The following is a 12,283-nucleotide window of genomic DNA, read 5'->3' on the forward strand; positions in this document are numbered from 1 at the left end:
CTTGACTAACGTCGGGGGGCCGGACTCAGCCTGCAGACGTCTGTATGCGGTTAAAGTCAGGAGTCATATGGCGCTGTACGGGGCTCCAGTATGGGTGCACGCACTGTCTTCGCAGAACATTACACTTCTGCGGCGACCGAAACGTGTAATCGCGGTGCGTGCGATACGTACGGTAGCTTGTACGGCATCCACACATCTCGCTGGTGACCCGCCGTGGGACCTGCAGGCTGAGGTGCTCGCACAGGTGCATCGCTATCGGTTAAGCACGAGGACTCGAGGGGAAAGACAAGGACTTGAGGAGATTGGGAGACTCCGTACCCATAGATGTGATGGACACGGCTGTTTCGGTAAATACTTGCACGGTATCACGAGAAGGGGGGGTCTCGCCGATCTGCCACGAGTGTGGCGCGCCTATAGGCACGGCGCTCCATACTCTGGCATTATGCGCGTCACGGGCGGCGCAAAGACAGGCAATTTTATTCATATAAATATTCATCAATCATCTTAGAACCCATAACACAAGCTACGCTTACTTTGTCGCTAGATGGCGATGTGTGTATTGTCGTATTAATTCTTATCGAGTACTTCTGTCACATTGCCAGAAGAGATGAAGACAATCTTGATAAGAAAGATAGTGATAACTGGCAAAGTGGAAGGAAATAGACAAAGCTAAGTGCATAAAGCTTTACATGTTGCTACCGACTTCAAATTTAGCCGATTGTTATTTTTTTTTGTTACCACCTTCTCACATTGTCATTCAAAACTGTATACAAGGCAACCTGGCTAAAGCAATAATTTACACCCAAGCTTTTTTTTCGTTGACGTAGTCCTTAATACTATAGTAAGACTAAGTATTCTTTTAGCTTACGTTTAATACAAACTTTGAACTTTTTAACAGACATCTCCAGGATATCAACTGGTAGTTTATTTTAAGATTGTATACAATTTCCTTTAAATAAATGACTTATTTTATGTCTAGCATATTGCATTGCAAGTTTATTTTTGCTTCTAATGTTTAAATTATTGCAGTCACATTCTTTCTTAAATTTATATATATTTTTGTGAATATGCATTAAATTTTCAAATAAGTATTGACTAAAGGCTGTTATTATCTTAGCATCTTTAAATTTATCTCTTAATGGTTCTCTCGGATCCATTTTTTAGATCGCACGAAGAGCCTTCTGCTGCAGCACGAAAATAGTGCCTATATCAGCAGAATTACCCCATACTAAAATTTCATATAACATAATGCTGTGAAAGTAACTAAAACAGACTAGCCTAGCCTAGTTTCTATTTACTTCATGTGGCGTATCTTCAGCAGAACTAGGCCCGTTCGATAAATTATTTCATGAGGGCTCCGATGAAGTATAACATCTAACGTTATTCCTAGAAAAACTGCCGTATCCACGAGATTCAATTCCTCATTACTATGTAGTATATTAGTTTTTACATGTTTGAAATTTGGTAATGTGAATTTTAGGCATTTAGTTCTTTTTCCCATTTAGAACCAAATTGTTGTCATAAAACCACTGTACTGAACACTGTTTAGCGAGAGAGTTGTTTGAATTTACAAAATCTTATTCACGTCGATTAGTTTTAAACATAAGTGATGTATCATCAGCAAACAATGCTATCCCGTGATTGTCCTAAGCAAGGTATGGAAGGTCAACAATATTAATAACGAATAAAAAAGGTCCTAATATAGTCCCCTGTGGAACACCAATTTTCAAAACCGATCCAATTGGCCGCTTTTCATTCACGTCTACCATTTGAATTATTTCGCTCAAATAGTAACTCATCAAGTCAAGAGCTACACCCCGATTTCCGTAGTCAAACGCCATGGAAAAATTATAGAAAACGCCGAGCGCATCCCGGGATTCGTCTTAGGCTTCAAATATATTTTGCATTAGCTCAACACCAGAGACGATTGTTTAACGACCCCGCGTAAAACCAAATTGCTTGATGTGGAGTAAATCATACTTATGAAAATGGGCAACTAATTGATTTAAAACAAGTTTTCCAAAAATTAAACCTCCCTGACCAAAGCAGAGAAAATTCAGGATTTATATATTTTCAATTTGCTCTGCGGATCGAACCCGCGACCTCTGAATTAAAAGACCGCAACGCTCACCACCAACTTCACACAGTCCTTATATGTGACTTTTAAAGTTTTTAATCATAAGTTAAGTGACCAGTCTTGCCGTGAGGGTCGTAGGGTGTGGACGTGATAGTGTTTTATGTGCGTCAGTGCTTTATGGTGATAATTAGTGACGTTTGTGCTCGAATAATAGAGGAAGCAAACACCTTTATTTCTTTTGTTACTTATAAAGGTTGTCGAAAATATTTTTAGGTAGGTATTCGTAAGAACATCACGTTTTTTTTAAAAATATAGTTAATTAAGTGTAGACAATAAGGCCGAGTTCATATCCCAGTACGCACCTCGAACATTTCTGAGTTATGTTCGTTTTAAGTAATTAATATATAATTCTTCTTCAACGGTGAAGGAAATTATCGTGAGCAAACCTGCATGCGTTAGAGTTTTCACAAAATTCTCAAAAGCGTGTGAAGTTCGCCAATCGTCAATGGGCCAGCTTGGTGGGCTACGGCCTAAACCCTTCTTATTGTAGGAGACCCGTCCCCTGTAGTGGGCCGGTAATGGGTTGATATGATGAAGAGTAGACATAGACCACGCTTCTGCAATCCAGGTTGGTGGGCTTAACGATTATTGGTAGTAATAACCTGGACCGTGGGGGTAACTTGCTCTTCAAAGCATGGGAAACAGCAAAATTCATAATTTATTTATTTCAAGCAGGCCTATAAGCACTCTTGAAACATCAAGTCTGTCTGTGTATAGTGACTCTACCACCACGTTGGCAGATTCTAACGAGACGAAGCCGGCAAGAAACTCGGCATCAACGCCAGTTTAACTGAGAATTTTAACAGAAATATTCAATAGGCACCTAATTCTTGACTCGGCCCGAGCATCGATCCCAGTACCTCGTGATCCGACTAAATTATAATTCCAAGTAATAATATTTTTTCTTAATCCATATACACCGATTTACTTACAGAAAAAAGGTTTGTTTAGTTTTTTTAAGCTAAGCTAGACTACGAAACTCCGTCGTAAATTAAGAAACAAATACTTTTAAAAAAATAATATAAACATGTTTATATATTATAAAAATTATTATAAAACAACATTTAAAGCCCTTACTTCAGGTCTTTAAAATCAAAATAATTTCTTCTTAAAATAAACTCTTCTTCTTCTTCTTTTTGGTTTATTGGTTCTGTGCGCTGAGCGATTGAACCATTGTCAATTGCTTATTCTGTGGTCAAGTGTTATTCTTATTTATACATTTTTTTTTTAAACGAGGAAACTTTTTATATTGAAAAAAAAAAAACTAAGTTTTTTAAAAAAGGAAACGGAATTTCGAAAAGAATTAATTCAGGAAAGGATTAAATACTATAATAATATGGAATACTTAAACTAGCTACTTGTTTACAACTTAATATCATACAATAGGATAAATGAGGAAAAAAGTTTATATATAAAATAAACTCTTAACATCGTTTTTAAATGTCACTTATCACTGTAAAAAAAATTGTGACTTTCAGAATAGGTTCGATATTCGAACTCGAAAAAAGAGTTCTTTACATTAATTTAAAAAGGTGTAAAACGTCTCAGTGATCTAGTTCTAGACGTGTTCTACTAAAGATACTGAAGAACTATGTCTCAGGTTTTTCTGGTGTAAAATTTTAATACCAGCCTGGAGTAAGGAAATTTGGGATTGCCCGTTGCATTGTCAATAGGTGTTATAGCAATATGTAGGTAGTAACGATTTTGGAATAGCGTTTCAAACAGTGAAAAAACCAAAACTTGTAATTAAGTTGGCAAACTTGTTTTTTTAATTCTACTCTTCACTTAAAACTTAAAAGAAAAATAATTTCATCACTATAAAAACCACTCAGGTTATTCAAAATCCACAGCCATGTTAATCAAATTTGGTTTTTAAATAATTCGCACCAAAAAAAAACATAATTAAAATGCATTACAAACCATTAATTAAACTTTTAAATTAATTCAGCAAAATTAACATTACACAGTTATATACGATCGATGATTATTGCAAAACAACCAGTATTGTAACGCAATTAAGAGCTATTAAGATTCCAACTGTTATCGTGGCCTCGATGATGTCATCGGGACAAGGTCAGTGCCATTGATATTCTAAGAAACAAAGATACAAAGTTCTGTCAACATAAAATCAAAGTTTTCTATTATTTTGTTATTACCTACAAGTCTAGTTAAAAACGATATCTGCTCTTCAAGTCAAGCAATATAAAACTCAGCTCTGTGCCGCAGCACCAAGGCAGTAACTGCCAAGGAATACTGCAACGCTGTTTTTTTCATAAATATGGATACTAAGATAACTGATGAATAGTATACATAAATACATATAATATACATATAAACACCCTGATACTGAAAAACATTCATGTTCATCACACAAACATTTTCCATTTGTGGGAATCGAACCCACGGCCTTGGACTCAGAAAGCAGGGTCGCTGCCCACTGCGCCAATCGGCCGTCAAAAAGATTTTCAGTAGGGACCATATTATTGCTTACTATAAAAAAAAAATAGCAAATTTTATTGGAAGGATGAAACCCTCAACAATTATTTATCTGTGTACCTATTTGACTAATCTTGGCATATATGCAGTGCACGCTAGAGGGCAGTATCAGTAGGCCGATTCACAACAAGTTTAGCCTAGCTAGTCACCATTGACATCAAGTTACGCCCAAACCTCTAAATTTGGTTTCAACTGAGAAAGTAACTCGGTCTGCAGATAGCCTTAGTATGACGCAGTGTTTGTATCCTCATTTCTTCAAGGGCTACGTAAAAACATTATTTAAAAAAGTAGTGTATATCTTTTAAACTATCGATGTTCGACGTATAATATGAACTTGTTTTGAGAGGCTAATTTTATAAGTGACCTCACGGCATTAGCCAGTTTTTGTTGCAATCTGTAATCGGTTACCATAGCCATATTTTTGGGGTTCCGCGTCCGAAGGGCATAACGGATTCCTATAACTGTCATTACACAGTATTGTCTGTATGTCACGCACAATCTTTCTAGTAATTATATGAGCTAAAGACCCGGAATTTGAGTATTTTGTGTATTTTGCGTGTGACCCAAAACCGAATATTTTACTCGAAATTCATTTAACCATGGCTGTAAAATGAGAATTGATCTTAAAAACATTTTTCTCCATGTTCCCTTTACCTCACAACTCAACTCTAATGTTTGAGAATTTTCGATTCTACCAACATGTGATTAGGAAGTTAGACCTACATTTAGGTTATATTCGAATGGTTGGTTGGTGTCGTTTGTGCACTATTCATATTCATTTAGAGGATGATGTTGAGTTATTTATTTTTTTCTTTAAGATTTATTTCCAATGTCTCAAATCCTTCTTAAATAGTAAAATGACGTAATGTTAAGTATTGACTCATACTCACATTAAACATTCAGACATCGTGTGCTGACAACGGTTGACTTCTGACCTCATTCTGACCTCATTATAATCTTAAATAATATTAAAACTAGCATTGACCTATTAAATAAATGAAAAAAAAAACACTTCTTACCATCGAAATGGATCAATGTTATGACATTTACAATGAACTTCTACTATAATCAGAGACAGCAAGAAAAATATGGAAAGTGTCAGTGTAAATTAATGAATGTTTTGTTTATTTCTCCACATTACTTATATATATCTACGGTAAATGTTGTCTCAAAGGCAAATTTGTAACAAAGTTATAATCTGAGGACTGATTCTTGAACTAGGTAAAAACTGTGTCTCAAGCCACAAGCCCTTTCTCATAACAATATGGCACGAGAATGTATATATGTAATATATATACTTGTATACTTAGATACTTAAAAATCTATAATATAGATTAAGTAAATTACCCATTTTTTTGAATTTCTTTATTTTAACAGATCTTTTATCATAACTACTAAACAACCAAATAAAAGTTTATTTGACACCGTCACAAAAAAAAATGAAATCTTGAACTGAAGTTAGATATACATAAGTTAAACCACAAAGTTTTTTCATCTCTTGTAACGGGTAGGGAGACCCCCGGAGATTGGGTTATGTGGTATTCCTAAGAACTAAAGTCCCGTACTTGGACTCACATAATTATAGAACAAGAAGGAGTTACTTTGTTATGTATTATTAACTGACCTATTTCTTTTTTTACAGAGTTTCGATCACAACATGGTGTGAAGTCCGAAAACCAAAACACGGCAAGGAAAATCCGATACCACGACAACAATCGAACGATCGACAGAATATAAAAGCAATAACAACCCAACCATGTGTTCATAAAATCGAATAACTTAACATTAACCAAAACAAATTGAATGTGAAGCTAATTAATGCGAATTTAAATTTGACGTGACCAAAAAAAAACATTTGGTTTTTGAAAGGAAAAGTGTGATAATTATTTAAAAAGTAGGTAAAAGAGAATTTTAATTCGAACGCCAGGTGCGTTGATTAAAGAAAAAAAAAAGGAATTTGTTTTTGAACGAAAAAAAAACTAATTGATTGAAGATAATAATGCGAATTCGAAATTCGAATTTCGTGCCCGCGTAAGAGTGAGACGGGTTAATAAAGACAGAGAGCTGCGTCCAAAAATAGTGCGTTCGGAAATAGAACTAAAAAAATGTCCGGCCCAGACTCAGTAGAGGCACACGAGGCGGCGGAAGCCCACGCCGAATGGTGGCGGACACCATGGAAAACTATGGCTGACTTAGCTGAAGCAGTTGACGATCTTATATGCAGTTTCGATTATATGGACACAGCGATGGACAACTTAGTGATGCTGATATTCGTATGGATACTAATCTCTATAATTATACTGGGCGTCGCTAAATGGGCGTACGGAAGATTCAACAAGAAACCTGTAGAAGAAAAAGTGGAGAAACCAAAGCCGAGCGATGAAAAGAAGACGGCTAACGAAATAATCTCAAGCACGGACAGTATATTGGCGACAACTGCTAAAGTTACCAGTAAATCTGGCTCCTTTAAGCCATCTAAGCCGACTAGCTTCGTCCCAGCCACGCCACCTAATAAGAAGAGGCTGGGTCGGATGTCCCCAGGTCCTGAGCAGTTGACTCTGAAGAAACACCAGAGTGTCGTCATCCCGTCGTGCACGGGACCAGATGCCGCGAGCGTCCAGTGGGTGAACGAAATATTGACGTGGTTATATAATGATCTTGTTATTGTGAATGAACTTGTGCAGCAATGGATTGTGTCTATGAACGAGTTCTCCAAGAAGTCGGTGGAGGAGGTGAGACCTATTTACTTTTATCAGATTTTTGACCCCCCACGTAAAAACGACAGTAAGCTAATGCCATGCTTATTCCGCTACGTATACGTCGCTTACGCATTTTTACGAAGGGTGTCAACTGTCAGGCAATTCGAAGTGTAATTCGCGTTGAAATGTCGCAACGAACTTAATTTGATAACATCTGATTAATGCATTGCATTCGTTGTAATTAACTGATTTAGATTAGTCTGATTTAGTTGGTCTGGTGGGAGGCTTTGGCCGTGGCTAGTTACCACCCTATCGACAAAGACGTGCCGCTAAGCGATTTAGTGTTCCGGTGCGATGTCGCGTAGAAACCGATTAGGGGTATGACTACCGTACTCCCTAACAGGTTAGCCCGCTACTATCATAGTCTGCATCCAGTGGCGTGCATAGAGGGTACACAGGGTATGCAGATGATATAAAATGAAGAAAATCTCCAGTACGAGTTATAAATACTTGAGGCTAGGTTTTATACCTCTCATAACTCTTACAATGCCTATCCTTCAAATTGAGGGTTTTCTTCATTTTATATCATTGTCACCCTTTGCATAACCTCTATGCACGCCACTGACTGCATCATCACTTACCACCTCAGATTGCAATGAAGGGCTAACTTGTAGTAGAATAAAAAATAAATAAATTTTGCCAAAACAATGCATTACTAAATGTAGATTATAAGTATAAATATTGATATCTTTTCACGGTACAGATTCACTCTCGCTATTTTTTTATTAACAGATTTAGGTTAGTCTTGTTAAAGGTGTGCTTTAAGCGAATAGTAGAAACATTATATTCATTTATTTTATTTAAGCCTTATAACTTTCCTATACTTAACTTATAGAACTACAGTGAATTATGTACTACTTAATCTATTATTCAACTATTATTACTTTATGCATAATTTTTATGTATCAGGAACCCTCTTCGGTGAAGGCCTCCTCCAAGACTTGCCATCTTTCCCTATCCTGAGCTATTTGGATCCATTGTGGACCCGCGATTTTCTTAATATCATCATCCCATCGAGTACACGGTCTGCCTCTGTAGGGCTTGCCTGGTGGGCCTCTCCATGTGGTTACTGTTTTGGTCCACCTGTGATCTGTGAGGCGCGTCACAGTAGAAACATATCCACTGTTAAATACGTTTCGCGATGATATATCGCATTTAACTTCATTTAACATGTTAATAATGGGTTGGTGACACCGCAATTGTTGTATTCTTCTTCTTCTTCTTAGTCGTTTCAGTCTTGACAGACTGGTCGTGGTCGTCATCTGGGTGTTGTTTCTCGCTTGACAATATTGTCGCTTGATAATTGTTGTATTAGGCTTTATTTAGGTTTTTTATGTAGTAATAACTGACGGACAAAGCCGTACTGATTGTAAGTGGAAAACTATCGCTTATAAAAAGAGCCAGACTTCGCAGGCATGCAAGGAATGCTGCCTACAAATGCCGCACTGTATTAAAAATAAAGCGTAGGTTTATACCTCATGTGCCTGTTATTAAACCGATAACCTTCAGGCATCCGAGGCATGAAAGAAATAAGCATGACGGTTTTACTTCCCCGGACGAGCTCAGTCACAAAAAGCTTTACTACTACTTAAAATGTATTGCAGTCACCAAATCGTTAGAACTGTAAATAAATATATGGATGTAAATGGATTTCAAAGAAAAAGAAACGAACATTGCGTATCAGAAATGAGGAGATCCGTAGAAGACCCAGAGCTACCGACATAGCTCGGCGAGGATTGGAAATGGGCGGGGTACATAGCTCGGAGAACCGATGGACACGGCCAAACAAGCGGCCCAGGACCGTGAATTTTGAAACTGTCTACAAAAGACCTATGTCCAGCTGTGGACTTCAATCGGATGGATTTAGCCAATCAAAAGAAGGGTGTCAACTGTCAACCAATAGTAGCTGAAATTCGGGTTAATATTTCGCATCTAACTTAATTTGTTAAAAAATGTGAATAATGCATTGCTATTACGACAATGGCTTCTTCAATAGCCTCAATTTATAACAATCCACTGCCGAACTTAAGGCCTCTCCCAAGGGGAGGGTTTAAAAAAATACAAAGCAGAAGAAGGTAGAAGTAGCATGCGCTGCGATATCAATCATCAATATCAATATCATAACAATCGTTTTAATTGGCTGATTTTAGAATAGTTTTGCTAAAATTGACCATTTTAGCCAATAGAAGAAGGGTGTGAACCGTCACGAAATGATTTTCGTTAATACGTCGCGTCTTATTGCATATGTACATCACATTCGTTTTCATTGGCTAAATTGATGACAATCTATCTTAAAGTTTGGATTTCAACCAATAGTAATTAAATTGATGACACTCTAGCTTAAAGTTTGGATTTCAACCAATAGTAATAGAGTTACAAATTATTAACCAATCGAAAGTGAAATTCGCGTTGACCTCATGTCGCGTCCAAGTTTAGTCAGTAACATATTGTGATTGATGTGTTTCTCTGAATTTTTGCCAATACAGCGAGGATGTCCGCCAAACAGAACGTATTGGGTGTCAAATCGACGATATAATTGATAACTATCGATTGTGATACGTGAAACATTCTCAGTTCTTCAGCTAGCACGGGCAAGAGACATTTTTCTCCCCGGGGAAAGGGCAAAACTGTATTTTCCACAGTTTTATCAACATTGCAGTGCATTCGAGCATTGCAGTGGAAATAATAACCAAGTAATATAAGAGTAATATACGGGGGTAAACTTCCGGTTGCCGTCCTTTGACAGTTGTGCAGGTAAAATATATCACAAGTTATGTGTATATTTTTCATAAATATCATCACGTCAACCGATTGAAGTCCACTGCTGGACATAGGTCTTATGTAGGGCGTTCTGAAATCGCCAGGGTCGCCATTCCAACAGCTTGGGACCCCAACGTATAGCAGTTATATCAGACCGACAACGTTTGTGGCCAGTTCTATGGGCCTATATTATTTATATATTACTAGCTGTTGCTCGCGACTTCGTCTGCGTTTGATTTTGTTTTTTGATGTGGCATTCAATTTAGATGTACATGATTTTCTAAAACAATTTAAGTATTCAGTATCGCTAAGCCTTAGATGAGGGGTTTGCTGCTGTCCGCTGAGGAGTTCTGTCCTCTATCGCCAACCACATTCATCAGATCTACAAAATTCGTTCGGGCAAAATTAAACAAATATACAAAAATAGTTATTTAAATCGGTTATAATTTGTCGGAGTTATTGTGTTAAATCGTCAAACACTTTCATCCCCTCTCCCAAAGGAACCGAGCTTAATGTCGGGATAAAAAGTATCCTATATTACTTCTAACACTTCCAAGAATATGTGTACATTCACATTTATAATATTAGTAGGGATTATGACAGCCCTTCATCCGTATGGAAGCAGCGTGGCGGGCTTAAGCTCTCTAAGCCTGAGAGTGGAGAGCAGTGCCCAACAGTGGGACATTCATTGAAAGTTAGGGATGATGAAACTTTGTGACCTCACTACAGTCGGTCAATAAAACTTAATCGAATTTCTATAGACTGTTCATGTAGCGATTGCTAGTTGAAGTTTCTTGTATGGGCAAACTAGGTCAAAACGTCAGTAGACTGAACTATTATTTTATAATGACAGTTGTATCTATAGGTTGTATCAAACCTTGACGTTGATAAACTAGAGATTATAAGGCTGCCAGTCCACCGGAGCGGAGCGAGGCAGCGGAGCCGAGAACCGGACTAATGCGGAGCGCAGTTGCGTACTGTGTCTGGTTCACTTAAGAGTAGCGGAGATTTTGTGCCATCCTATTGTTTAATATTTCTCCGTTTCTCGGCTCCGCTGCCTCGCTCCGCGCCGGTGGACTGGCAGCCTTATTCTAAAACCAGAGACAAGACAGAACAATAATTCTAAAAATAAAATCGAGAAATCGAGCAACTGCAGATTTTCTCGCCAGCTTCTTCTCGGTATACAATTCACTACAAACAGACATTCTTGACTTTGACCTATCCCCTCGTCGGAAGCAGGGGGACAGACCGCATTTTTTATTCCTATTTGTCCCCCTGCAGTGCCCCCGATTATATTACGATATAATTAGGGTTTCCACCTGCTAAATCACAGGAACCTGGAATATGAGAAGTTTAGCCCTGTTTATTATTACATATATATTATTTTCTCTTGTGGACCAATGCTCTGAGAGTTGAGCTTTGGGTTATAAATTTTTAGCCTTTCTCCGGGGAGATAATTATCTTCTGCCCATGCTAGCGGTGCCGAGGGGACTGATACGGGGGCCAGGTAGGAATAACCCCTTCAAAGGATCTTCAAAAGTACTTATTAGGTCTGCTACAAATAAATGCATTTTCAATTTGTTTTGAAAGGTTCATAGATTTGAAATCAAAGAATTTTCAATTTCAGTTAACTTAAACTATGATTACTACAGAAAAATAAAAATATTTAGAAACGAAACTATCCTTTTCAGTTAACTGTTGTGTTAACTGATTACTACGGAAATATAAAAATATTTAGAAACGAAACTATCCTTTTCAGTTAACTGTTGTGTTAACTGATTACTATGGAAATATTCACAAACAATATCATCCTACTGCCAACATCAATCTTTATATAATATGTATTTCTTGTGTGCGTGTGTATGTCACTGAACTCCTCCTAAACGACTGGACCGATTTGAATGAATTTTTCGGTATGCGTTTTGGTGGCACCTTGGATGGTTTAGATTCACAAATCAGACCGGCAGATGGCGCTGGGGTCCGCTAGTATTTACATAAAGTATAACCCGTCTAACTGTTCAGTTATATGCATGGTGCCCGAAACGCTAGCGCTATTGCCCCTTTGAATTTGTAGGACCTAACCGCTAGCTCAATAAGCGCCATCTCTTGGATCACGACCTCCCTGGGGCAA

The 12,283-nt window shown here is 37.6% G+C and overlaps 1 protein-coding gene across 10 annotated transcripts in view; it reads left to right on the forward strand.

Moving 5' to 3' along the window:
* The window catches only part of LOC120634781, an 82,557-nt gene that overhangs the window by 18,079 nt on the left and 52,195 nt on the right, over positions 1–12,283 (forward strand). For 9 of the 10 annotated variants that reach the window (XR_005659255.1, XM_039905558.1, XM_039905561.1 and 6 more), the window contains exon 2: positions 6,276–7,365. Coding sequence is in view for 9 of the 10 variants with exons in the window: in XM_039905558.1 (XP_039761492.1) it covers positions 6,739–7,365 (627 nt within the window). In the remaining variant the exon portion in view is untranslated. Of the gene's footprint in view, positions 1–2,211; positions 2,351–6,275; positions 7,366–12,283 lie in introns of those variants that run through there. The other variant, XM_039905559.1, reaches the window with a different exon arrangement.

This window comes from Pararge aegeria, chromosome 25, assembly GCF_905163445.1.
Source record: "Pararge aegeria chromosome 25, ilParAegt1.1, whole genome shotgun sequence".
Taxonomy (NCBI): Eukaryota; Metazoa; Arthropoda; class Insecta; order Lepidoptera; family Nymphalidae; genus Pararge; species Pararge aegeria.